The sequence below is a fragment of the Acanthochromis polyacanthus genome, chromosome 13, assembly GCF_021347895.1.
Source record: "Acanthochromis polyacanthus isolate Apoly-LR-REF ecotype Palm Island chromosome 13, KAUST_Apoly_ChrSc, whole genome shotgun sequence".
NCBI classification, from domain to species: Eukaryota; Metazoa; Chordata; class Actinopteri; family Pomacentridae; genus Acanthochromis; species Acanthochromis polyacanthus.
The window spans coordinates 13,999,832-14,023,922 of record NC_067125.1 but is presented as its reverse complement, the minus strand read 5'-3'; the positions used below and the strand labels follow the sequence as shown (position 1 = coordinate 14,023,922).

General features: G+C 41.2%; 2 protein-coding genes across 13 annotated transcripts in view; one reads left to right on the top strand and one right to left on the bottom strand.

Annotated features, from left to right (window-relative positions):
* smtla (somatolactin alpha) overlaps window positions 1–24,091 on the top strand; it is a 379,498-nt gene that overhangs the window by 78,104 nt on the left and 277,303 nt on the right. The window lies entirely within an intron of this gene.
* Window positions 1–24,091, bottom strand: part of kirrel3b (kirre like nephrin family adhesion molecule 3b) — a 160,657-nt gene that overhangs the window by 39,920 nt on the left and 96,646 nt on the right. For 7 of the 12 annotated variants that reach the window (XM_022190334.2, XM_022190337.2, XM_022190341.2 and 4 more), the window contains exons 3-5: window positions 19,991–20,140; window positions 8,048–8,217; window positions 1,809–1,959 (exon numbers count right to left, since the gene is read on the bottom strand). In XM_022190334.2, the coding sequence (XP_022046026.1) occupies window positions 1,809–1,959; window positions 8,048–8,217; window positions 19,991–20,140 (471 nt within the window). The remainder of the gene's footprint in view (window positions 1–1,808; window positions 1,960–8,047; window positions 8,218–19,990; window positions 20,141–24,091) is intronic. The other 5 variants (XM_022190336.2, XM_022190338.2, XM_022190344.2 and 2 more) reach the window with 1 other exon arrangement.

Here is a 24,091-nt window from a genome sequence, read left to right as displayed (position 1 = left end):
TGGTAATTACCTTGTAAGTAATTGAATTATCTAGATCATCTGATTTGGTACAGCCTGGCCTTCAGGTCCTTTAAGGACTAATCTTTGTGGAATGATCCAAATCCTGAATTAGAACACAGCCTTTTTGTGTGCTGCCTCATCTGCATGACAACAGTGCAATGCATGGTGGATTCCTATTTAATTGGTTTCCACATATCCAACTTCATAATACTTAATTCTTACAATATAATCATAGTAAATGTTTATCACTGCGTCAAATTCGCAAAAATAGACATGTGAGTAATTACAGGCTGTTCAGCTCCGCATACCTTTGTATATAAAATACTAAATACAGTTGAAGTCTTTTGGCATCTTGACACCAAAATACATACATAGGTACGTGTCTCAGCAGACTGGGGCTTTACAGTATGTCTGCAGAACAGCAAAGCACACACAGTGCAGTGCGTGTCTGCACCATTGCTTATATTTTTGGATTTGCGTCTCAGACTGTGTTATTGAGCCAAGAAACTTGTAATCAAATTAGGCTGCATTGAAATTAAGCAAATTGATACCCAACACGAATGAATCAAAGTTCAATTGCAGCATGTTTCATTTCAGGGGCAACTTAATTTAGAAGTGGATCTCAGCACAAACTCCAGAGGCTCAGCTGAACTGTGCTGAACACTACCTGTCAAATCTGAGAAGGGGGAGGGGGAGGGAGTGCGAGGGAGAGCGAGAGCCTAAGCCTTGTGGGAGACAATTTGAATCTCGACAATTAGTCTCTGCTGTCGCTCAGTTTGATCTCACACTGTGAAAAATGTTTTCAGGAGCTTTAATTGTGTAAAGAGCACATTTTGGAATGCTAATTACAAATCTGCTCCACTCATTTTTCAGGGTTAAATCGTACATTCACAGGCGAGGATGATGCTATGATGGCGAGCATTTATCGCAGACACATCATTATACATGGTGACAAATCAGTTTACATGTGGGCAGACTTCCCTCTCTGACTGCATGACAAAAACAAATAAATAAAAAATGAAGAGGACAAACTGCAAGGGTTGCAAACACTAACAACTGTTAATCATTTTTACTCCCGCGCCTGAGTTGGCCTGATCGTGTCGTGTCCGCTCTTGCCATGCTTGCCTCTTGTGGTGTACATAATGAAAAGAATGGAGCCGTCAGTCATAATGGCTCTCTAAATAGCATTTTCTGCTTTATTAGTCATACTTAATAGTGTTGAAAGGGTTGTGAGTGATGCAAAATCCCTTTGTTCAAAGCCCTTCTCTCACTGTGAACGGTTCTTGATCGAAAAAAGATTCCCTGACAATTGAGGCTGAATGTGTATTACACGCTGGGCTTACTTTGCCTATTTTAGAGGGGAATTGTGGATGTTCTCATCAAAAAGATTGATGGCATGAGCAAGGAAATAAAAGAGGTGGAGACGGTTTGCATAGTGCCACAGCAGGCAGGTAGCTGGACCAAAAAAGGCAGCTCCATTCATTTTAGATGGACAGCTCTTTTGATATTTCATCATAGCGAACAAAAAACAGTGATGCATCACCAATCCATCCACCTACATGGCATGAAAGCAAACTGGAAACCAATTACGGATATCTATCAGAGCCAAAGATGAATCCTAGATGTTTACAGAGTGTTAGTCATGCATGCCCTTCCGATAGTGTCATACCTCCACATGTGGGAAATACCTCAATGCTGGGCATAAAAAGTCTTTTCCTCATCTTGCAACAACAAAGGTACTTCAAAACACAACTTACAAAAGGGGGGACATTGAAAGTAACAGAGAGAGGAAGAAGTGGTATGCTTACGTTGAATGTCAATTGTGACACTGGTCTCCTTGCCGCTGGGGACTGCCTTGTTAGAGGCCTTACAGATGATCTGCTGACCCGTCTCGATGTTAGAAGGCGATAGGTAGAGTGTGCTCACGGTGCTTTCTCTCCTTCCATCCCGGAGCAAGGTCTGTAAAAAGTGAAGAAATGGGGAGTCAAATAAAGGCAGTTGTGTGGTTGAATGTTTCCGGCCTCTAAATCCATCCCCGGTATGGATAGTTGGTCTGATGGATTGCCCTGCTGGAATCCCACATTTCCCTTTCCATAATAAACAGAAATCCAACTATTTTGATTTTGGTCAGTAAACTTCAAATGCTGTAAAACTTACAGTCAAAGACATATTGGACTGTATCTTCCAATTCAAGTTGAATTTAGAAGGTGTTTAAAATGACATACAAATAGAGAGAAGAAGAGAGGTGGAATAAACACTTTATCAGATAAGCTTTGATGGAGAAGGTGTAAAATAGTAAAAAATAAAGAAAGAAATAAAAATAAAAAATGGCAGAAAATTCATGAATACACACATCTACTCTCTTGGGTAACCAGAGGCAAACCCTCAGAACACTCCAGCCTGTAGTTTTACTGCAAAGCAGATTGATATGAAAAAATAAAAAAGAGGGAGAAATATGTTTTTTGAGCTTCCTTTTGTGTGTCTGGAGAGCTGCGCTCTAGTGCATGGCTTGTCATACTCCACAAAGGAAATCAATCTTCTTTTCAGCGCTCATCCTCTGAGCCCTACATTGTGGAAGCCATCTGGAATCGGTTGGTAGCGCTCAGTAGCTCTCACTCTCCCTCAAACGCTCAGGGGAGGGCTCTGGGAGTTTATGTTAACCAGTGCGGGACAGAACAAAGTCACAGACTAGAACAAATTGTGTGGGCAACGGGGCACAGTGTGGTCAACCACAAAGTCAAGATGCATTTCCCTACCATCTCTTTAAAGCAGACTCAGTGTTTGCTCAGTGTTTTTGAAGAAAAGAAGACCTTGCAAGTGAAGTACATCAAACATTCTCCTAAAATAGAAGCAGAACTACTATGTTGACCGGTAGAAGCTCACAGTGGATTTGCTTTGCTGCACTGCTACCTCTGGATTAGCCTCACAAATATACAGATTGCTTCACGGATGTTTTCTTCACTTGGATTCTTATACGATGCCATGCAGCAAGAAAAATAGAACTTTAAGTCTGCAAACTAGTACTAAATATAACACAAAGTTCTACAGCGGCACAAATGCTAAGTTCAGGTTGTCAAGACTGGAACTTTACCGGGTATATTATTCTATGTTAATGTGTTCTCACAAGGTTCAAGAAAGCTAAGCAGCATATAGGTTTCAACCACCATTATAATCACACATTAATCATTAGCTGAGCCAAACTGTGGCTCATTGACAAAGTACAAACCAGTAGTAATTATCTCCTCATTTCTCCACTTTAATGCAAGGGTTTCAATTTATTAAAACTGTAATCTAACTATGTGCTGTCTTTCTTGCTTAAGCATACTGTATTCAGAAGAATATAATTAAAGTGTCATTGAACTTGTAAAATCAGATGGCAAGACATTTCAAAAGAAATCTTTTGATCTAACCACTCTATAGTTCAAGTACCTCAAGGCACCTCTTAAGTGAGAATCTGTAATATTTAACCAAAAAAATAAATAAACACACTTTCCATTCATGAGCATTTAGTGGTAAAGGAATATTGTACATCCCATGCATGCTTCCGAGAAGCCCATTTGTATGTGAAGAACCATGTGATGAAATTCATAGTTGTGCGTGAGTCACTTTTAAAGCAGAACGCATTAGCTGTCAGACGTGGGATATGTCAATGTAATATCCTTTCTGACACAATCAGGATTGTTTCCCTCGTCGCTCTGGACCTGTCTGAAGTCATTAATCTTAGAAAGGGGGTTAGCTGGGTGCTGCATTGAATTCAACACCATGCCACATTACAAATTGATAAATTTTCATATCACTGCCTGGAGCCTATGTGAGGAATACTTTTACCATACTGAGAGAAGAATGACAAAAATAACAAGATTGAAATGGGACTAGCTGCCTTTATCAAGTATATTTAATGCTACATTTGTTAATTCCTGTCCTCCAGGGGTGGAAAGAAACAATAGCAGAAACTTTTGGTTTTGGCATCCTGTTCAAAAATCAAGCCTAATATTTCAGAGCATTTCAGTCCTTATTTGGACTGGGATTAAGAAGCGGGATACTGTGTTCTCTGTGTGACTTTAATGTTCAGGTAGACTGTCTTCTTTCTCAAAAAAACAGCTCCAGAAATACACAACTAAAATAACAGCACCTAAATTAAAGCTTGACGTGAAGCTCAAACTGCCAATCCCAGCTTTGACCGCACATGAAGGTGACCTGTCAGTAGGAGACCAGCTTGAAAACAACCATTTGAACTATTTGACTAGAAACTGCAGGATGTCTGATAAGAGCTTGACCAGAGATGTTGAATGTAGCATGATTTATTAATAAGCAGCAGAACTGACAGAAGACTGCAGTGATACATGCGGTTGTTCTATGGGTTGCTGTGCAATAGAAGCGTGTAAACGAAGACAGCATAAGCAGTATTTCTTGTGAGTCACAAACAGCTTTAATAACAAGGGAGAACACTGGTTAAGAATAAATTTTGAAGCATTCAGAAACATGTCAAAGTCAGGAAAATTGTGACTTGCGTACAAATTACTAACAGCCGCTAAATATATCTAGGAAAAGAAAGTAACAGCCCATACTGCGTGCAGATCACCCTCCACAAAGGCTTAACAAGCTCTAATAAAGATTTTGGATGCTAATTGGTCAGTCCCTAAGTGGCTGAATATGAGACAGAAAGGTGTGAAGGAGAAAGAGAGGGAGAATATGAAACGTCTTCTTTTTTTTGCATCTATAGCGGCTTCAAAAACCCGATCCATCTGGATAACAAGTAATTAAAAATGTCTGAACTAAATGGATTATCTGCTAAATAAAACTTGACATGCTGCCAGACATGCTCATTCTCTGTTAGTCCAAAGCACTATCTTTACTTTTTTCTATCAGTGTTTCAGGTTTTTTTGGTTTTTTTTTTGGATGTTAATGCCAATGATGATCCATTTATAACATTTAAATTGCATTTGGCCTGTATCACACACTGCCAATTTAGTGTTTTGCACATGATAACAGTTTTATTTATGTCAATATATGAACTCTGAAGTAAGTTTGGCTTTACTGGGAAGCTTCCTAATCTCATATTTACCTTTAATTTTCTAATTTGCTCACTATTAAACTATACTTATCATCTTTTAGAGTAATTTATTCAGTCCTAAAAAAAAACCCCATCTAAATCATAAACATGAAACGTCAAGTCAGAAATTAAAAGGATCTATTGAGATCTTGCAGGCATTAAGGGAAATCTCACAGTGATGCTGCAAAATTATACAATGTATATGAATCCGCCTCCGTTTTGCTATCAAATGCCGTCTATATGGGCTTTGTTCAATCAGTCACTTTAAACCGTTCATCTCACAATGTTTCCTTTAGCTAAGCGTTAATTGCTTTCCCATTATATTGCATATTTATGCCCAACTAAAAACATACTTAATTGTCTTTCTTTGTGTTACTGCGGCCACTGAGGCTAAACCACTTTCTGTACTTTACCTTAGATTCCCTCTCGCCTTAGAAATTGTTGACAGCAATTAGTTGAAGTGATCTGTATTTCACCTTTAAGTCTGAAGGTAAATAAATGCTAGCGAAGTACACTGAGCATACTGTTGAAATAGAAACAGAGCTACTCTGTTGACGGCTACAAGCTCACAGCAGATTTGCTTTACTGCTCTGCTACCCCTGGATTAGCCTCACAAATATTTAGATTGCTTCATGGATATTTTCTGCACTTGAATTCTTATAGGACGCAAGAGAGCAAGAGAAAGCAAGAGAAATACCTTCCAACTCAACATTTTTTCAAGATTTAGTCTGCAAACCACCACTTCTCAGAATGTTTACTGTCTTGTCTTCATCAGGGTTCAAGACAAAACTAAACTTCTACAGTACCATAAATGGTAAGTTTAGATGTCAAGACTGGAATTCAGACAGGTGCATTATTTTATATTAAAATGTTCTCACCAGGCTCAAGAAACAGTGGAAAAAACACAGTAAAACAAAGATTGGAAAGAGGATTGCTATGTTCCCTGCTGAAAATGATATCCATCCACTTCATATAAACTTTAGCAATTGCACCTGGCATTAAACAGACACGCTTTTACTGCAAAGCTGGGAGAGTATACAATAAAAAAGCACCATTCTGTTCGTACCAGCAAGAACAGCTCATAAAAATGCCATTACTATTTTCTTTTTATTTTTTAAACCTGCTAGCACTGAGATAACTCCCCAGTCTCCTGCTCACCTCTCAGCGTGCCACCAAAGCAGTCAGAAAAATATGTAGCACATTGGGGAGAATGACTTTCTGGTAGGGAAATGCCTCATGGTTTCCGAGTGATTTGTGGGAGCGCTCCGGTGCAGAAGTATCATCGAGCAAACGTGCGCGCCTCCAAACCGCAGCTCTGGCCTGCAGGTTGCACATTACAAACAGTCCTTTGCAGTTTGCCACTAAGCAGCTCGACTGGAGCAGATGGGAGTTGAGCATTTTAGGGAAGAGAGAACATTATTCAATAATTTACTCTGCCCACATTCTGTAAGCCACTCTTGATATTTGAACCGTTCACCTCAGTTCAAATATTAATTATTTGGGGTGCCTCCTCCATTATATACGAAAGTTATGTTTTCTTAAAGCTACCCTCACTAATGATGAGCAATACATCATTTCAGTGACTCTCTTCTGTGGTAAAAATTACACTTTTTTTTTTTTTTTTTTTTGCCAAGTGATTTAATCATACACTTTCTCTTTAACCGCTGGTCCAGTAAATAGTTTTCTATGAGGTCAAAAAGATGAGGTTTGGGAGGCCTATAGAGGGAAATTATCTTTGGGTCAGAACTATCATTACATATGACACCATCAGGAAAGTCATTTCTGTGAGCCCTCCGCCACATCTGCTAACATTAGTCCTCTTCATCTGCGGGATATGAGAAGACCATCCGAGCAGATGATTATGCTTACAAAATGTACCCCTGCTGCTGCTCTTCGGACCCAAAAAAAGAGTCATCTTCTTTTAATTGAACTCATTGCTTTTTAATGTTAGGCAATAGAGATAAGAGGGGAGAGGCACATACTTGGGCCCAGCGCAGGCGTGTGAGCATCCATCAACTACCAGCCCAGAATGTGCTCATATTTGCCTTCGCTCTGAGAGGAAGTGAAAGCAGGAAGCGCACTCCGCCCACCATTAGCACGCGGCACCTCCAGCAATCACTTTATTCAAAACGGCCTGGTGCCGTACCTCAGCCCAATCAATGGCATTTATCTGCTCTTTGAAAAAAGCCGATAATGGGATGAGGCAGCACTGGGAGCGAGGGAAGGCGGGGGAGGTGTTAGTGCTCTAAAGTGCCTGGTCTCTTTATGTCCTTTGTTTAAATGGAAATAGAACATGACAGTGTTGAATGCATGATTAGCCTTGAGGGCTAATGTCAATCAACAGTCTATGGGGTCAGGTGATACCAACACCAGGCTGGTGTGAACACTGGCTATTGTGTACGGTGGCATCGAAAGTGAGAACACGATCTGTCACTGAGAATCACGCTGCGCCATGCAAAGGTTCAGGCAGATTCCAGGGCCCAGAGTGACATAGTAGATTTTAGAATGTGCTGGGAAGATAAATGCCACTGCAGGAGGAGATCAAAACACCAGAGTGAGACGCAAAGTCGTTGAAAGTTCCATGATCTCGCCATCTGCTTGTCTGAGCAGATTTGTATACTGAAGGAAAAAAAATAGGGCCAACCATCTTTTTGCAATCAAAACACAACCTGGATTTTCAAGGGATTTTATTTCAAAAAGCAGCCTGAATGCTGAGAGAAACACCCACCGGTGACTCAGGCAACGTGCTACAAAAAAAAAGAAAAAAAATCATAGATGTTTATGTTTAGCACTTTGGCGGTAGTTATTTGCAAGCAAATACAAAGCAAAACATGCAAAAATGTAAAGTGACAGGTGTTTTCATTCTCACCATCTCAGCTTACTTCCATGAAAACAAAAATGTTCCTGAGAATGAAAGCAACAGCCACAACAGATCCCACTGTCTCATCCTCCAACCCTTTCCCAGCCGGTCTACATACTTGGTATGACACACACCTCTATGCTTACCTTGGAGTACATGGCCCCGTTAAGGACCTCTCCGTTGCGGATCCAGATGATGGAGGCTGCAGGTTTGGCGTTGTCAGCATGGCAGGTCAGATTGAGAGGGTCACCAGCCCTCAGGCTCACCACTGGTCCTCCGCTGATGACAGGGTCTTCTGGGGGAACTATTGATACAGACATGGACATAAAGAACATGTGGGTGTTAGCAATGTGACAGTGTACAGGTCACATATTACTAGCACATCAATATGAACTTTTTAACTCACACTAAATCCCAACTATCGATAAAGTATGTTGAAATACAGCTGAGCTCTTAATAAATGTGTTGCTTTATGCCAAAGTGACAATGGCAGCATGGTGGCATGTAATATCTTGTTTTGCTTTTTGAATTTGTCTTATTTCAGTAATATTCTGCAACCACATACCACCGTGACTATAAAATCTTTGATGAACCACATAGCACAAAACTAACCACAAATTATGCCTGCAAGGATTTGACAGCTTGAATCACAACCTCATCACTCAGTTAAAGTTTCCATTCTAATGGACGTATGATGCCAACAGGGGACAAACCTTTGGTTTATTGTTTACAAATTAGGGACTCTTTGGAAAATATAATCCACATCAACTGCTACTTGTTCATGGAAGGTAATGACTTCACAGTGAGGAATATTTACTCAGAAAATGATGTGGTTTGAGGCACGAAAAGCTTTGAGGAACTCTCAGCAGGATTCTGTAAATAAAAATCAACTCTGTCATAACTCAAAGCAGATGCAGAACACACATACATGTCAGCATTAAGCGCAATTCAGTCGATACATAACCCCCTCAGATGCACAAATGTACACTTCTCCCCGTTATTTCTCTCAGCTTTGACAAATACAGCAAAGGGAAGAAAGCATCACAACATTGCATATATGTGCCTCTAATGGCACTGATCAAAGTCCTATTCCCATTTTACCCATGAGCTGATCTGTTTTCGCTCTCTCTCTCTTCTTCTATTTTTTTTTATAAGTGAAACTGCGGTGAATTATTGATTGACCTGAGTGCTCATTACAATGCAGATCTGGGGCAAGATGAAATCAAAGGCTGCAGGCAGCTGCCATATTCCCCTGCAAAAGAATCATGATTGGAAGGAGGGTTGTTATGGGTTAGATTTATGCTGTCAAACAGACCTGAGATGAATGAAAAGAAGCAGAAATGTAGTTTTGAATACTTTTGTACATTTAGTGACAATAAGTATAAAAGTGTTCTTTTATGGCAGACATGAGAGGCAGTGCGAGGCCAGGAAGGTGTGCATATAGTATTCTATGTTGCTCGCTCTTAAAATGAAATGACTGACAGAGAATACAATTGATATGACTTATCTTGGTTTTTGTTTGAAGTTGTTAAATATGTATTTTTAAGTGATCAAACAAATTCTCGGGTTTTAAATGAGACCTAGAAATATGTATTTACTTCAAAATCTTAATCCCTTTAGATATGCATTAAATCAAACACAGTTTTGATACTATTTATGGTTGACATTGTTTTCAGCATCATATTTGCATTTAATAATTAACTCATTCTATCATGTTTTTATTGTAAGAGCCATGTGCTGCTGTCCCTGCACCGGACAGAGGCACAAGGGAATCAGATGAAATGACGTTCTGCATATTTCAGCTTTTCAGTTTTATGTTGCACTTCCTGCTTACAACTCACTCAGCACTCTATCAGAGCTGCATTATGGTAACACTAATGCAAACCAAACATTTCCAACTAACACTCATACACATTGATGGCATTTAAATGGTGAAGCAGTCAACCGCTGAGGTTTGCTTGGCTAATCGCTTCTCAGGAAAAGGCACTTTGACTCTTTCGGTAGTTTTGCCATGCTGCAATAATCGAGCAAGAAGGAGCAGTCACAAGGAACATTTAGCTGAAGAGGTGCAGGTGATAGTGCATATCCAACTCTTCAGCCTGCAGTCATAGCTAACCTTTGTTACTGATACTGTGCACAGCTCAACTTGGAAAACCACTTGCTCATGTGCAGTTGCAACTTTATGCGAGATTGTTCGGGTTGCACTTTAAATCAACTTTATGATGTGTCCGATAAAAAAAATTGGTCAAGTTTCACCTGTAGTTTTATCATAAGTGGAGCGGCACATTAAAGATGGTCATCCACAGCACAATCCTTTTTTTTTTCTTTTGAAGAGAGGCTTATCCCAGTCCTCATGCCGTGATTGATTAATGGATGGGGGTGGCATTTTGGTCCTTTGCTCCTGTGACTAATGCCTTTGCATTACATAACATTATTGATTAAAAAACACAGAAAATGTTTGCTCGTTCAAATTATCGGCAAACATGCCCATCAGTACCACACATTCACAATGAGTAAGTGCTGAATCAGACCAGAGCGTGGGAACACTGAAGTCTGGACTCTGACTAGACCACACTACTCCAACTCTGACCAACTGGACCAGTAAATCTGCTATTTCAAAGACAGTTCAGACTCACCGCTCCCTATTATGTGCTTGAGTCTGAAATGCAGTGTTAATTCTGGTTGGCTCCCTTTCATCTGGTCCTCATTAATATGCGGAGGGCCGGGAGAGGTAGAGGAATCTCAGGTCAGCACAAGCAGATCAGACAGGAGCGTGTGCTGATCTAGGCAAGTAAGAGGGAATCTTTGTGAGAATGTGGTCACCTCTTGGTCCTTTATCAGCATTTGGAAACAAGGTCAAGGAGATCACGTTAGTTTATTCTTATGCTAAGAATGGCGCTATGGCATGGTATGCAAACGAGACAGGGAGCATGAGAAAAGCATTATGAGCCGAGACTCTCCAGACAGCTCTCCCATTTGTCATTAAAGAAAACAAAAAAAAAGGAGGCTCAGTGATAGCACTGTGACAGTCGATTGCAGAGATCCAGTGTTATTGGCTTGCTGTCAGTGCTCTCTTGCACACATGACTGAAACATTAATTAAATGTCAAGCACATAAGGCAGCCATAAAAAGGTTTTTATATGGAGAGGGGAAGATTAGAAAGGAACGTCTGACAGTTTGTGACTGATAGGACTCAGACTTGAATACGGCATATCCAAGTGGGATGATTTTCTTCTTATTGCTCAAAGTGCTCAAAACTCTCATAGACAGTGAGATCGGAGGCTTTCTACTCTCTCTACGCAGCAATATTCCTCCTTTACACATTTAACACAGATCAGTGTCTGTAAATAGGTGCTCGGGCCAGAAGGTGACACAGCTAATGAATGTGGTTATACACTTGCAGACTGTTGTACTAAGTCACTATATGCCACTCTTTGACCTTTAACAGTCTCGATTGTCTGCTATTATTCAGTCTTATGCTTCCCATTGCGGTGTGCCAGGATGCACGTTGCAAGAGGAGTTTACGATTTTATGCATAGTGGGGCTACATGGGAGAGGAAGTCACAGGCAAACAGAGCTCTGGTACACTTTCAGGTCATGTCCCTCTGGAAGGGCGCTTGCCAGCAAAACAGTGAAGGTGAATGGCGAGCACAACAAGGGGATGAAGGACATGCCTGGCTGCCTCCGTCCTGCAGTGTCCATACCTCTGTGTCTTTCTGCCCTTCGCTGTGTTTCAGGTCTTATGAGGAGACTGGAGATAGTTCGTGACAGCCTGGACAGCATAACTACTAAATACGTAAATCTAAACTTGCTCGTTCTGCGCCTTTTTTTTTTTTTTTTTTTTTTTACAGATCAGCACCATTAAAAGAGAATGTGAAAAGGCTTTAACCGAGGCAAAGAGGCAGTTAGACATGATCCTGTAAAGCAGTGCGTTTGTGTCTACTGGCAGACGAAAGCCTCTGTGTCGACTGAAGAAATGGGAGGATTTGACCATTAACCCAACATCCATGGAATAGACCCGAATGACTCGAAAAAAAATAATTAAAGTAGATATTTTGCTCTTTCTCTTCATCTGAGATCTTTCACTGATCCTGTCTTATGACTGCCAGGTCTGACAGTTATACAGAGGCCAAGCCTTGAACTTGAATCAGCCATCATCATTACTGGGCTGTTTGCAAACTCGGCAGTCCCTAATGGTTCTAAATTAGCTCTTTACTGCAGCCATTCGATGGACTTGGCATAAGTAGTGTGGTCAGTGGTACAGATTGATCGCTCCTCTTTAATTACAGGGCTGACTCACTGCAAACCCGGCTCCACTCACTACTTTTTTTTCTGGGGATAATAATGTAATCCCTTTCAACACTTTCACAAATTTGCATTCTTCTGTTCATGCATAGACATGGACACTGTTGGCATACATATGCAGAGACACCAACTTTTGCAAGTATTTCAGTGATTACAGGTTTTATACAAATCAGAGACAAATGATAGCAGATCAGTCACAAACGAGTTTGCTTCTGTCTGTATTAATCTAACTTGGAAGCTTTCGGCTGAAGACTTCACTGCAGAATAGCTGTAAGATACAGCCAGTTCATTACTTTTATCATTTGGAAGGGTTTTATTGGGGTTATTTTGATTTGTCACTTGATTTAGTGGTTTCCTTAAATTACAGATGCCGTAGCAGAATATAGGCTTGAAGCAGTCTTCTATTTTTTTCTCTGATCCAATTTGTCAGTCATAACTTACATTAACCTACTCCAGGCCTGTAATTGGGTGTATAACACTATTTTGTTTTTCAGTACTTAAGATTTGATGGGGGTCCATTACGTCAACCAGTCTGAGATACGATCTTGGAATAATTTACGTATTTCTCCAATCTTACAAGTGCAAGACATATCTCACAATTGAACCTGCCTTGAACTCCTCAATCAAAAAGCAAAAATGATGACAGCGATGTCAGAAAGCAGGGACCTCAGTGAGATCATTCGGTTTTAGTGCAAAATCAAAGATATCCATAAATGAAGCCAGGGCATATTGATGCGTAATTAACTCAACAGTGCAAAGCAGTACGTCCATCTCCTCCAAGAGCGGCCTGGATAAACCCTGGGGGCCATAAAGCTGCCTTTTGTCCCATGATACATATGAATTCTCCAAACACCGGACATAAAAATTCCCCAACACAAAACATAAAACTTGAATTTATGAGAGTGGAAGCTGATAACGTGCACCGGAGTTGGCTGAGGCGTCTGCTTCCTTCTGGAAACAAGTGGCGTTGCTGATGGTGAACCTGCTGGGTTTTTTTGGGCCAAGACCACTGTTGGGGGAACATCTCCAAAGCAGCCAATGAAATCTTGCGAGCGCCCCGGATTTTCAGGAGTGTGAGCGAGGGAGGAAAAGCAATTTGGAGGCAAATGAATGAGAGAGGGCTCCTCACAAGGAGGCTGGATGGTGGAGGGGAGGGGAAGGCTGGCAACGTGGAGCTGCTGTAGCGCTGTGCCTCGGCAGACGTGTCCTGAACAACAATGAGCTTCCTGACTTTCCTGTCTATTTCAGAAGAATGCCTGCACGGGCCGCCTGTCACCCCACTGCGACAGCTTGCAGAGTTTGTGATAGATAGATCAGGAAAAATAGAAGACAAAAAAGGAGAGGGGAAGAATGCGTGGCGCAGGTGGATACGAGAGACACGCGTGGCTCACTGGCCCAAATCACCGGCCCTCTTCAAGCACTGTCATTGTACATCTGTTTGAAAGCCAGGAGATCTTGAGCCATGTGTGCGCACGTGCACATCCCCAAACGCACACACACAAGACCGGGGGGGAAAGAGTGAATGAATGAAAAGGAAAGTGAGAGATACACAAATTCATTTTACTCTCAAACAGAATGACAGATGGCAATCACAAACAGTATGGCAGGCTGCACAAAACGTATACACAAAATAAAAAAAATAAATTAAAAGAAGACGCCGAGGACTGATTCGCAGACAAGTCCACGATGCCACATGGTGAGGAATAATAATCTGGGAAGCAAAATATGGAAGAGAAGAAGCAAGTAGAGGCCGGGGGGTGGGAAGGGAAGGAAAGGGAGGTAGAGGACGAAAGCAATTGGAAGTGAATGGAATAAGGAGGAGGGAAGATTAAAAGCCTGGGGTGTGCACGGATTAATTTTTGGTAACATTTAAATAAATGCAGTGTGGGAACACTTAGTAAGCTTTTGGTAGCGTTGGTGTCATGATCTCCGCGAACGGTGCCAAATAAAATGGAGGGAAGGAAGGATGAAGATGAGACGAGGAGTGGGGGAGATGCCAGAGCTGTCAGAGACGTGAAGCGCTTGCTCCGTCACAGCGCAGCCATGTGCAGCCCCAGAAGCTGCTCTCCACAGATTGGGAGGGTGCTGACATTGCTGCTCACCACCCGGCTGAGTTGTGCTCTGTAACTATGTGTGTACGTATGTGTGAGTTTGGAGGGTGGGAGGCAGCAAATGCGGGATTCAGGCTCCAAATCACAGTTGAAAATAAAATAAAAAATACTTATCTCAAGTTTCCAGCCAAAATATTAGCCCTTGTGGTTTTTAAACTTTTCTTAACGCCAATCAGTAGTTTGCCGACAACAATTACGGTGAGGTGAAAGCAAAGCGCCTCACTGTGAGGTGTGAATTCAAATCAGCTCAGCACCTGTACACAGTCGGTACTGTTGTTTTGCAGAGCACAGATGAATTCATGTCATTTCTCCTCCTTCTGTTGAAATGCGCAGGGAAAGAAGAGAAAAAAAAATCATCCTACATAAAGTCTGTCTGCCATAATCGCGCACCTGTTCTCATCCTCTCTGATATCATAGATGTAGTTATCATCCCATCTCGTGTTGCAGACAAAATGGCAGGAACGGCGGTGTAATATGAATGTTACAGTCAAATTTTCCTCAGAATGACTGCCGTTTAGGACACCTTATCTCTTCCTTATACCACTGAGATGCTTGGCTAGACTTAAATTAACTTTTGTAAGAGACAAATTGGTTACTTACACGGGAGGCTGCGAAATTTAATAAGAGTTTCTCAAAATCTGGCTCTCACACGCATTTTCAACAGCACCACTCAGTAAGACGGATATGGATAAGGCTGATTTCTAATACCTCACATGATGAAATAAAAGAAAACACACCGCTACTTGGGCACAATACTCTCACTCCTTCGCGGCATATCATGAAGAAGCAACAGATTCTCTAACACCGCTCCTTGAACTCACGTTCCAATAGCCCTCTTTAGTTGTCGTACAGTTTACAAAGGCACCACAGACAGTAGTTTCTGCCTGGAAGAGTTTCTGTCTCTTTCCTGCCTGAAAACTTCTAATTTCTCAGTAACTTTTTCTTTTTTGTACCCTGCCCTCAAAGTTCATTTCCATTACTAAAAAGATGGCAGTGTGATCCTTGAGAAATAATGAATTCAGACTTATCCACAGAAATGGCTGATTCAGCTTTGGCAGTTGGAAACAACAATAACAAAAGATACCCTTGGGCTTTTGTGTACATGAATATTGTTGCTGAAGCGTGGGTCCAAAACATTAACAATGCAGAAAAGGGAAAACAAATATCTTCCACACAATGGTTCATTCAAATGGCATGCTATCAATTATGTCTGACAGACGACCGGCAACATATTGTGCTTATGAATGCTTTTCATTTTCAAAGATCTTGTGGAAGGTCTTTTGAGTTTCATCCCTTGCACTGACGGCACATATGTCTCATTTTAATAATCGAATGAACCATATACAGGTTCAAGTCAAATGTAAAGCTAGCAGAACGCTGTGCTGGAGTGGCGGCCGTCACACAAGAGCAACGTATCAAGTAGAAAAAGGGGAAAATCTATAATTACATGCTAACACAACTCCACACGCACCACGATTGCTCCTGCTAATTATTTGTTTATACTAAATCAATTTAAACTGTATAATTACATATTTACACACTTGCACAGCCCTCAGAATTGTCCCATAATTACAACAATTCATATGTACGTTGGTAACTTTTTGATTCTGGCATCTGTAATAGGTTTTGCATAATGTGTGTGGTGATTGTTTGTCTGTATATGTAGCCCTGTGACAGACTGGCGACCTGCCCAGGGTGTCCCCTGCCTTCGCCTGAGTCAGCTGGGATAGGCTCCAGCACCCCCCGCGACCCTAGTGAAGATAAAGCGGTGTATAGAGAAAGGATGGATGAATAATGTATGTGACTGTACCTGTACCTACAGAAGTATTACATTTCAGTATTGCATTTTCTGTGTTTTTTTCCAAACATTTTACAACATTTTCCAACTTTGGCCTGATCTATACAGTCTGCAGTCTAACCATAATGATCCTGCACTGGGCATGCAGACCTGGAAGAGAGAAATAAACAAATTATCCAAAAATCCATAAAATAAACTGAATTGATACCTCTTGCATCTTGCTGCACACGGTTATGTCCTTTGCAATCACATACACATACAAAATAAATGAATAACGCACGCTTTCAGTCTCAAATTCAAGGCTGAAAAATAACTGGTTAGCAGATCCGGATCAATTAAGGAAAAACAAACATTTAATAAAAATAAAGGTACTAACTGGTGTAGTGATGCCATAAAAGAAGCACTTTTTGTTATACAAAGACAATTTCTGCAAAAAGCTCTTTAAAAAAAACCCAATGGTGCCTAAAGTAATGATTTTTTTTGATAGTTGTTTCAATGGCTCTCCAATGACCTTATGCAAAAAATGGTTCTTTAAGGAACTATTTTCTTCTACTCTATGCCATTGTAAGCTGTTGCATCATTTATAGATCCCTTTCATTAAAATACTTGTAGTATTTTGGGCTCTGGATTGTTAGTCAGATGGAAAATTATGCTACTAGATGCCGGATTGGGATTTAGGACATTAATATTATAGTATATAATATGTTAGTATAGTAGTTGCAGCTGAATTTATGGCTTTAACCAGCTACCAAATATTTAAATTTCAGAACCTTTAGTACCACATATGTGAAGAATCACTTGCTAATAAAGAGGTTCTTTAACTGGTGATGTTGCTTTGAAGAACCACAGAGCCTTCTTGAGAACCTTTTTAAGAACTATTATTTTTCTGAGAGTAGCAGTTCAAGTCTAATTAGTGACTCGAGAAGAATACAGAATGAATTACTAATATTGGTCACACCGGGCAGACACTGTCATCTTTTGAGCTTATCTTTGGTAAATAGCTAATGGGCAATTTTAAAACTTCAGTGAACAGAGATGTACAAAGGCTCACTGGAGTAGTTTGAAAATTATTTGTTTATCCTTTTGAGACAGTGTTTTTAAATGAAGAGAACTCTGGTAATCAAAGAAATTCATGGCACTCCAGATTTAGAAACAAAAAAGAGAGAACACCTTAGATGGGGGTTTTTTCACTCTTTTTTTTTTTTCCAGCCAAAGAGCTTAATCAAACAACAGCGATTCTTCTTCACTTCATTCTAGTGGTCCCCAACCTAAGGTAGAAAGATTAGAGCAAAGGTCTGGAGAGGTGCCAACTTGCTGCAAGGGATATAATTAGCCTCAGGGGTCTTTTTTGGACCTGAAACCCTCCATTCTCTTCCTTCATGACTAATTCACAAGACCTTGATTCTCGTTTGGCATCTGAGGGTGAGCCTGCAAGCCATGCAAACGCTCGGATGGGCTAAGTTCACCGTCTATTTATTCCTCTGTGCTTTTTGATGGAGGAGCTTCATTGCTGTTTTGTAAATGTTGCTGCGGTATTTGTTGTTTCTTTACCACCCCCTTTTTTCTCCCTCTTGAGGTATTGGCAGTGAAACAAACGCTTTCGCTGCATTTTCTCGTAAAATCGGCAGGTTAGCTGAGGTCACTGCTGCTGTATATTCGGTGCATGTTTCAAGGACAAACATCAAATCATTAAGGAGCAAAAGTAAAATAAAGAATTAAAAAGAAAACATACAATTTCTTTTCTTTGGCAGTGATGAGAGCAAATATTTCTGTTCTGTTTGTTTTCAAGCTCATCAAAGTCAAGAAGAGAGAGGTTCCTCTGATTCTGGCACATGGAGGAATTTGGGCTGATATTGAGTTATGAGAGATTGAGGGGAGAGTTTTAGATTTATTCCGCTGTCAGTTCGGAGAAGGGAGGCTGCGTGTGTGCACTGGTGGGTGTGGGTGTGTGTTTAAGCGCACCGTGCATATGCCTATGCATTCGTTTCTGCGTGAGCGCATAGGTGTGTGTGTGGCCACAGCTGTCTTCCAAGTCGATAGACACACTCTGTCACCACTGGCAAGTAATTGACAGCTTGGAGTTTGCAGTGACACAGGCCTTGCATATATTTCCTCCATTACCTTGTGTGTACGTCAGCCTGGAGTTCTCCCTGGCAGTGCATTCAGGAGTCAGCTAGCTTGGCAGGGGATTAAACAAACACCTTCTATTTGGGCTTATGGGGAGGAATGATAAACTCTCTCACCCACAATACGCCAAATAGGTAATAAAGGCTTCCCCTTTCTCAGTGCTGATTAGTTGTATAAATACAGTTGGGCCAACTTTTTCACTTCCCGCTGCTGTATCTTGTTTGCAGTCCAAAGCCAAGCACTTACAAATAGCGTTTCGTTGTTTTAATTACTTGGAGTTGTCAGTATAGGTTCTGGCAAATAAGAAAAATCCTGGTGTACAGTGGGGATTAAAGCAAAAACCGAATGCAAAAATATATTTGCACCCTCCTGAATGGTAGTTTTATACCCATAAAGTATTAAGTATCCCAAGGAGACCGAGAAGGTTAAAGACACTAGCATTAAAGTGTCGAAAGCTGAAATGCCTTCCGTAAATGTAGTTTAACAGCTGAATTGATCAAATTCATTGACAGCGACCTGGTAGAATGAGAAGATCCTGACCTGTCAGTCACCTTTTTTTCCCCCCCTCCTGTCCTTGTCGCTCTAATCAAATGTCAAAGTTTTTGCGAGAACCAGCAGCAGCTAAACTTTGAGCAGATTGAACATGTAGAATCAGGAGGACAGCATTAGAAGATAAGAAAGTGCAGTCACAACCAACATTTTTAGCTCCTGGTAGAACTATCCATAATTATTCACTTATGTCCATTTGCAGGGGGCTTGGCAGCCAGAGAAACGTTATGCTGCAATTTGTCTTCCCTTCTCTCTTTTTCTCTTTCTGCCTTCTCCCCTACAAATCGTTAGTTTCACTTTTCATTAGGCCAGATCAATAAGGCGGATCGGTCGCTGGTGTTGAGGACTGCGTGGCAGACACCCCACTCTCTCTCTCGCTCCCCTTTGCTTTTTGCTCATTCCTTCTCTTGTCCTCTTTTGCTCTGTCACGGTCTCCAGCTATCTCCTCAGCCACGGTCCAGTGAGGGAGGCTGTGAGGCAGCAGGGAGCATGAAGGGCCCCGGAAAGAGACACGTGCCAGAGGTAGGACGAGCGCTACGCCAATAAGACAGAAATGGCAACACTGAATGATAACCCAATAAAGTTTAATTAAGAGCCTGTAACCTCTCAAGCTTATGGTAATAATGAAAATGGAGGCTGCATGCAGAGGAAGGAAATTAGAGTGGAAATGTAGGGGTCTCTAAAAGTTCAATCATATTGACACTGTCTACCAAATGGGAAACATTATCACTGATTTAATTCCTTTCACAGGGTTTAAATAGAAGTACATCTTTTGTTCTCGGGACTCAGAGTGGATATTTCATCATGTTTTGGATCCATGTGAATACCTGTGTTTGTGTGTGGACCTTATACTTGGACATGGACACAAACTGTATACCGTTATTGTTGTAAAGCGGTTGAATGAAGTACAATATGACAAATTTGAACCGATTGTCCTGTTTTCCTTCTGACAAACTAGGTGCTGTTTACAATAACGCATCTCATAAGCGGCACAAAAGAAGCAAAGTAATGACATCAACACACTCCTTGTGATTTTTGCCACTGTACACCTTGAATCCTCGCTACAAAACTAGCCTACGATGCTAAAAATCCGATGAGAGAGGGAGAAGCCAGTGATGCCTTCCATCAGTTGGATTGGTGCTGGTCTGGTTATTGTTTGGAGCGTGTGTGTTTTGGTTCTGACTTACCCAGCACAGTGAGTCGGGCCGGACGGGACCTCATGGCAGCCTGGACGGCCTGGCACTCAAACACGGCATCATCCATCAGCTCGACACGCTGGATTCGCAAATGATGCTCTCCTGAACCGTGGTCGCCAATCACTGTGTAACGAGGATAGCCTGCAGCGCAAACACATTTGCTAATTTTAAATCACCTCCAAAATCAAATACTGCTCATTTTCCAAAACCGAGAAGGTAAATTTGCATTTTGAAGCTTTTCATAGCAGTAGCACCGATAAAACACAGGAGCATGTTAATTTAAACTGAGCTGAAAAAGCAGATAACTTTAATAGAGATTTACTTAGTTGGTAAATATGGCTTGATTGTTCGTTTGTTAATTTACTCACAATACATTTTCATACATGTTTTATAGCACTCCTGGCAATGTTAATGAGCTGCTTTGGAGGTTGCTGTATTCTAGAGAATGGTGTTTTACTGCAATCGTAAAACGCAGCAGCTCGAGTTTGACTTGTTTCAACATCGCTCTGTGAAATGATTTATAGTTTAATAATGCAAGACAGCAGAGCAATATCCAGGAGACCTGGGTATTTTACACAAGTCAAGCGAGATGGTTTTAAAGATATCCCCTTAGCTATAATCGAAATATGCATTGCACGTGTGTTGTGGTGTCTATCCCTCCATAGGGGCAAATAAGCAGGAAGAAGAATGTGTTTAACTTTAAAACTTTATGGGATATTTCCCAGGCTTTTGGAATTGCTCATCTCTGAAGATCCCTTTTCTTTTTTCTCTTGCTCCATGTTTGTAATTATTGCGGATGCAGTATGTGGAATGGGAACAGAATGTCTGTTCATAAAAAAAGTACTAAAAAATAAAAAAAAATGTGAAGGATTTCCAGCTGAGAATTGCTTTCTTTCCTCCAGTGCTCCTTATGTAATTGATCAATGATGAAACTAGAGGACTGGATGGGAGAATTTTAGCAAGAGAACAAGGCCAGACTTTTAACAAAGCCTCACTCCAGCTTTGAGCTTTGTGAAAGAAAACGTCACGCTTTAGACTCACATTTGCCATTTCCTTTCCAGAAAAAAGTCGTTCAGTGCCCATCCAACTGTTGGGTTATTGCCGACAAACATTGGTGAGTAAGAGCTAGCCAATGAGTCATAGTCACTTCAGAGATCCCAGAAAACTTGAGTCTTTCACTGTAAAGGATTTACAGTCCTATTATATGTTTTAGCACCCAAACGGAACAGAACAGACTGGGCAGCCTCATAACAGCTTTTAAGTCCTCGAATTGGTACAAAAACCCATCGTATGCTCAAAGTCCAATTACTGACTGTTGCTTCATTGAATCCGGTAGCCTTTAATAGAGCATGAAGTGGGCCTCATTATATGCTGGTGGGGTGAGTTACAGCCGATTAAGCCACTCTCTGGATTTCATCCTCCTATGTGTCGCCTTTAATCTTAAGGGTCCATACAGTAGGAGGGTGCAAAACAAAACAAACAAAAATTGGCTAAACATTAAAAAAAAGATTAACGCTAGGGGGAAAGACAAACAGAGGAAGGCCAAATAAGCTGCAAGCTAGCTAAAATGAGCAAAGACCAAAGAGCTGCCACTCAATGTTTTGTGAGGAAACTTGTCACAGAGGTGATAAAATGTCTCCTTTCTTTGAGTTTCTAATGCATGTCCTGCACAGAAGAGAAGTGGGTTGGTGGTAAAACAGTTTGCAACAGGGTTAGCAGATATCTGATCACATCTAATAGCATCCATTAATAGCATTAATAACCATTGACTTAAAAGTGGCTGTCTGCTTTTTCATGCTCAGAATAATGCCTAAAATAGAGGACGCACCATAATGTCCACAAGGTCACCCGGAGAACCATTTTGCTTCAGTTTTATGTTCATTGATGAGATTCAAAGCAATAATGTCTTTGCAGATCACAAGGGTAATGATCATTGCACAAATCTGAATGATGCGACCTTGAGTTGACTCCATTCTACTTAGCTGGTGCTTAACTGTACCTGCCCCGAAAACAGGATGTACTCCGCACTTTGTTTTCCTGTCTTAATTGTAGCAAGGTATTAGCCGTGTAAATTTGTGTTACACAAACAGATGATCTTGCCAGTTACCTCATCTGTGCCTCTGGCAAACTAAGAATAATTTTGCTGTGTGAGGACGTGGCTTTGTTCCAGTTTCATCTCCGTGCATTAGCTGGATCCAAGAGGAACAGTCATTTGCATTTGTGGTGGATAGGAAATGATAAGAATGTTATAATCTCATTTTCAAAGAATATCAACTGTAATGTCTTTTGTCACCTTATAAGCACCTTGATCACGCATTTTTGTCAATATGATTGAAATTACACTGGCGCACATGAAGACTGATCACCTCGCCACATGTGATGTGTACCTGTAAAGGGCCATTGATCTTAGATCTCAGCGAATTTCAAAGACACAATGTGTTACCCAAAGCAAACAATGTAAAATAGGCCCATTAAGGAGTAATGAATCCATCGGGGGGAATGGATTTGTCTTGAGGCTGAATCAATGGTCTACGTGCATGTGTGTGTGCATGTGTGTGTGTGTGCATGTAAGTATACAGACACTTGAGGTGTGGCCTAATGATTTATAGCATTCACCTAGAACACACTTCACACAGTGTAACCACCAGAGGATAGAAACAGCAGAACTTTAGAAGCCAGTGTGTGTCACTCCTGCCTCTCATGAGAGCAAATTGAACACCAGTCACCTGTTCACAGCTGCAGCAAACCTGTCATTTTCTCTCCTGAAGGGCTCATTCTCCTATATCTATAAGTGCATGCCATAAAAGTACTGTACATGCACACGTCCCTCTTGCACACAGAGAGAATTCACTTATGACTGTTTTGCCTATTGTCGCCATCATCATGTGCAGCAGATACATTCTATGTCATGCATATTCATGACATTGATTGGTATGTCGAGCTGCTGTGGGGCTACTTTACTTTTCTTTAATTAGAGTGGAAAAGCGTGACACAAAAGGGAACGGAGAGGAAATTCAGGGACAGATAGGAATCATTGGCTTTTGTGCTGTGATTTCTTGCACTGAATGGTGAAAGAGTTCTCTCAGTTTAATCACTGCTCCTGTGAATGGAAACAGGTCCCAGGCGGAGCACGCTGCCAACGCAGCTTCTTTCTATGAATAGCCGAGCAGACCTATATTATTGAAATGCTCCATGCAACATTTGATTCGTCGCACTTTTCATGTATACAGCTGCCACTTTCCTTTCATTGTGTACATCTTGCAGTGATGTACCATCACTCTTTTACCGCTGCATGCATTACTTGTTTAGGTAGGCAGGAGTGATAAAAAAGGACAGCTGTGGAGCGCTTTATTTTGAAAAAGTGTCATGTGTCTCAATAGAAGGCACTCAGCCGCTGTCCGTATCACACGGTCGAATTTGGCAACATATTCTCTCCAGGCAGGCGGCTATTCCTCTTCATACAAAATTCAGCATTTTTAAGCCTGCATCTTGGCCCCAATTATTCCTCCATGAGAAGGACAGAGTGGTTGTGGAGAGGCCCTGGATTACTTCATCCCATCTGTGACTGTTGAACTACTCACAGATGTGCTGGTAAAGGGTGATCTACTGTATTTCCCTTGAGTGTGGTGACCCAACATTCTCTTTTTTTCTTGTTTTCTTCCTTCCTCTGACTTTTCCCATTGCTGAAATGAGATTTCATCTTGATTATCTTGTCTTGTTAAATCAATAAAAATAGAAGAGGGTAAACGTCTCTGCTCCAATCTGACCTAAAATAAAAGCGTGCTCTCTCACCCTCTCTCCCTCTCTTTCATTCTATCTCCAGCAATCATAAGTACTCTCCCTGTCTGCCTCTTTTTCCTCCAAAGGAGACTTGGAGACTGCAGGACTATTGTTTACAGCTACCTCTCAGCCTCCCCTGGGCCTGATAAGGACCTGGAGAGAGAATAGGATGGCTTTACTGGGGCTCTGTCTGCCACTGAGGTTTAATTACAGACCACATCAGTGACAGGGAAGGCCTCTAGAAGTGTTTGCTAAAGGTCAAAGGGTAGAAGACCCCCAATCTCTTGTGCAATGCATATTTAATCATTTATG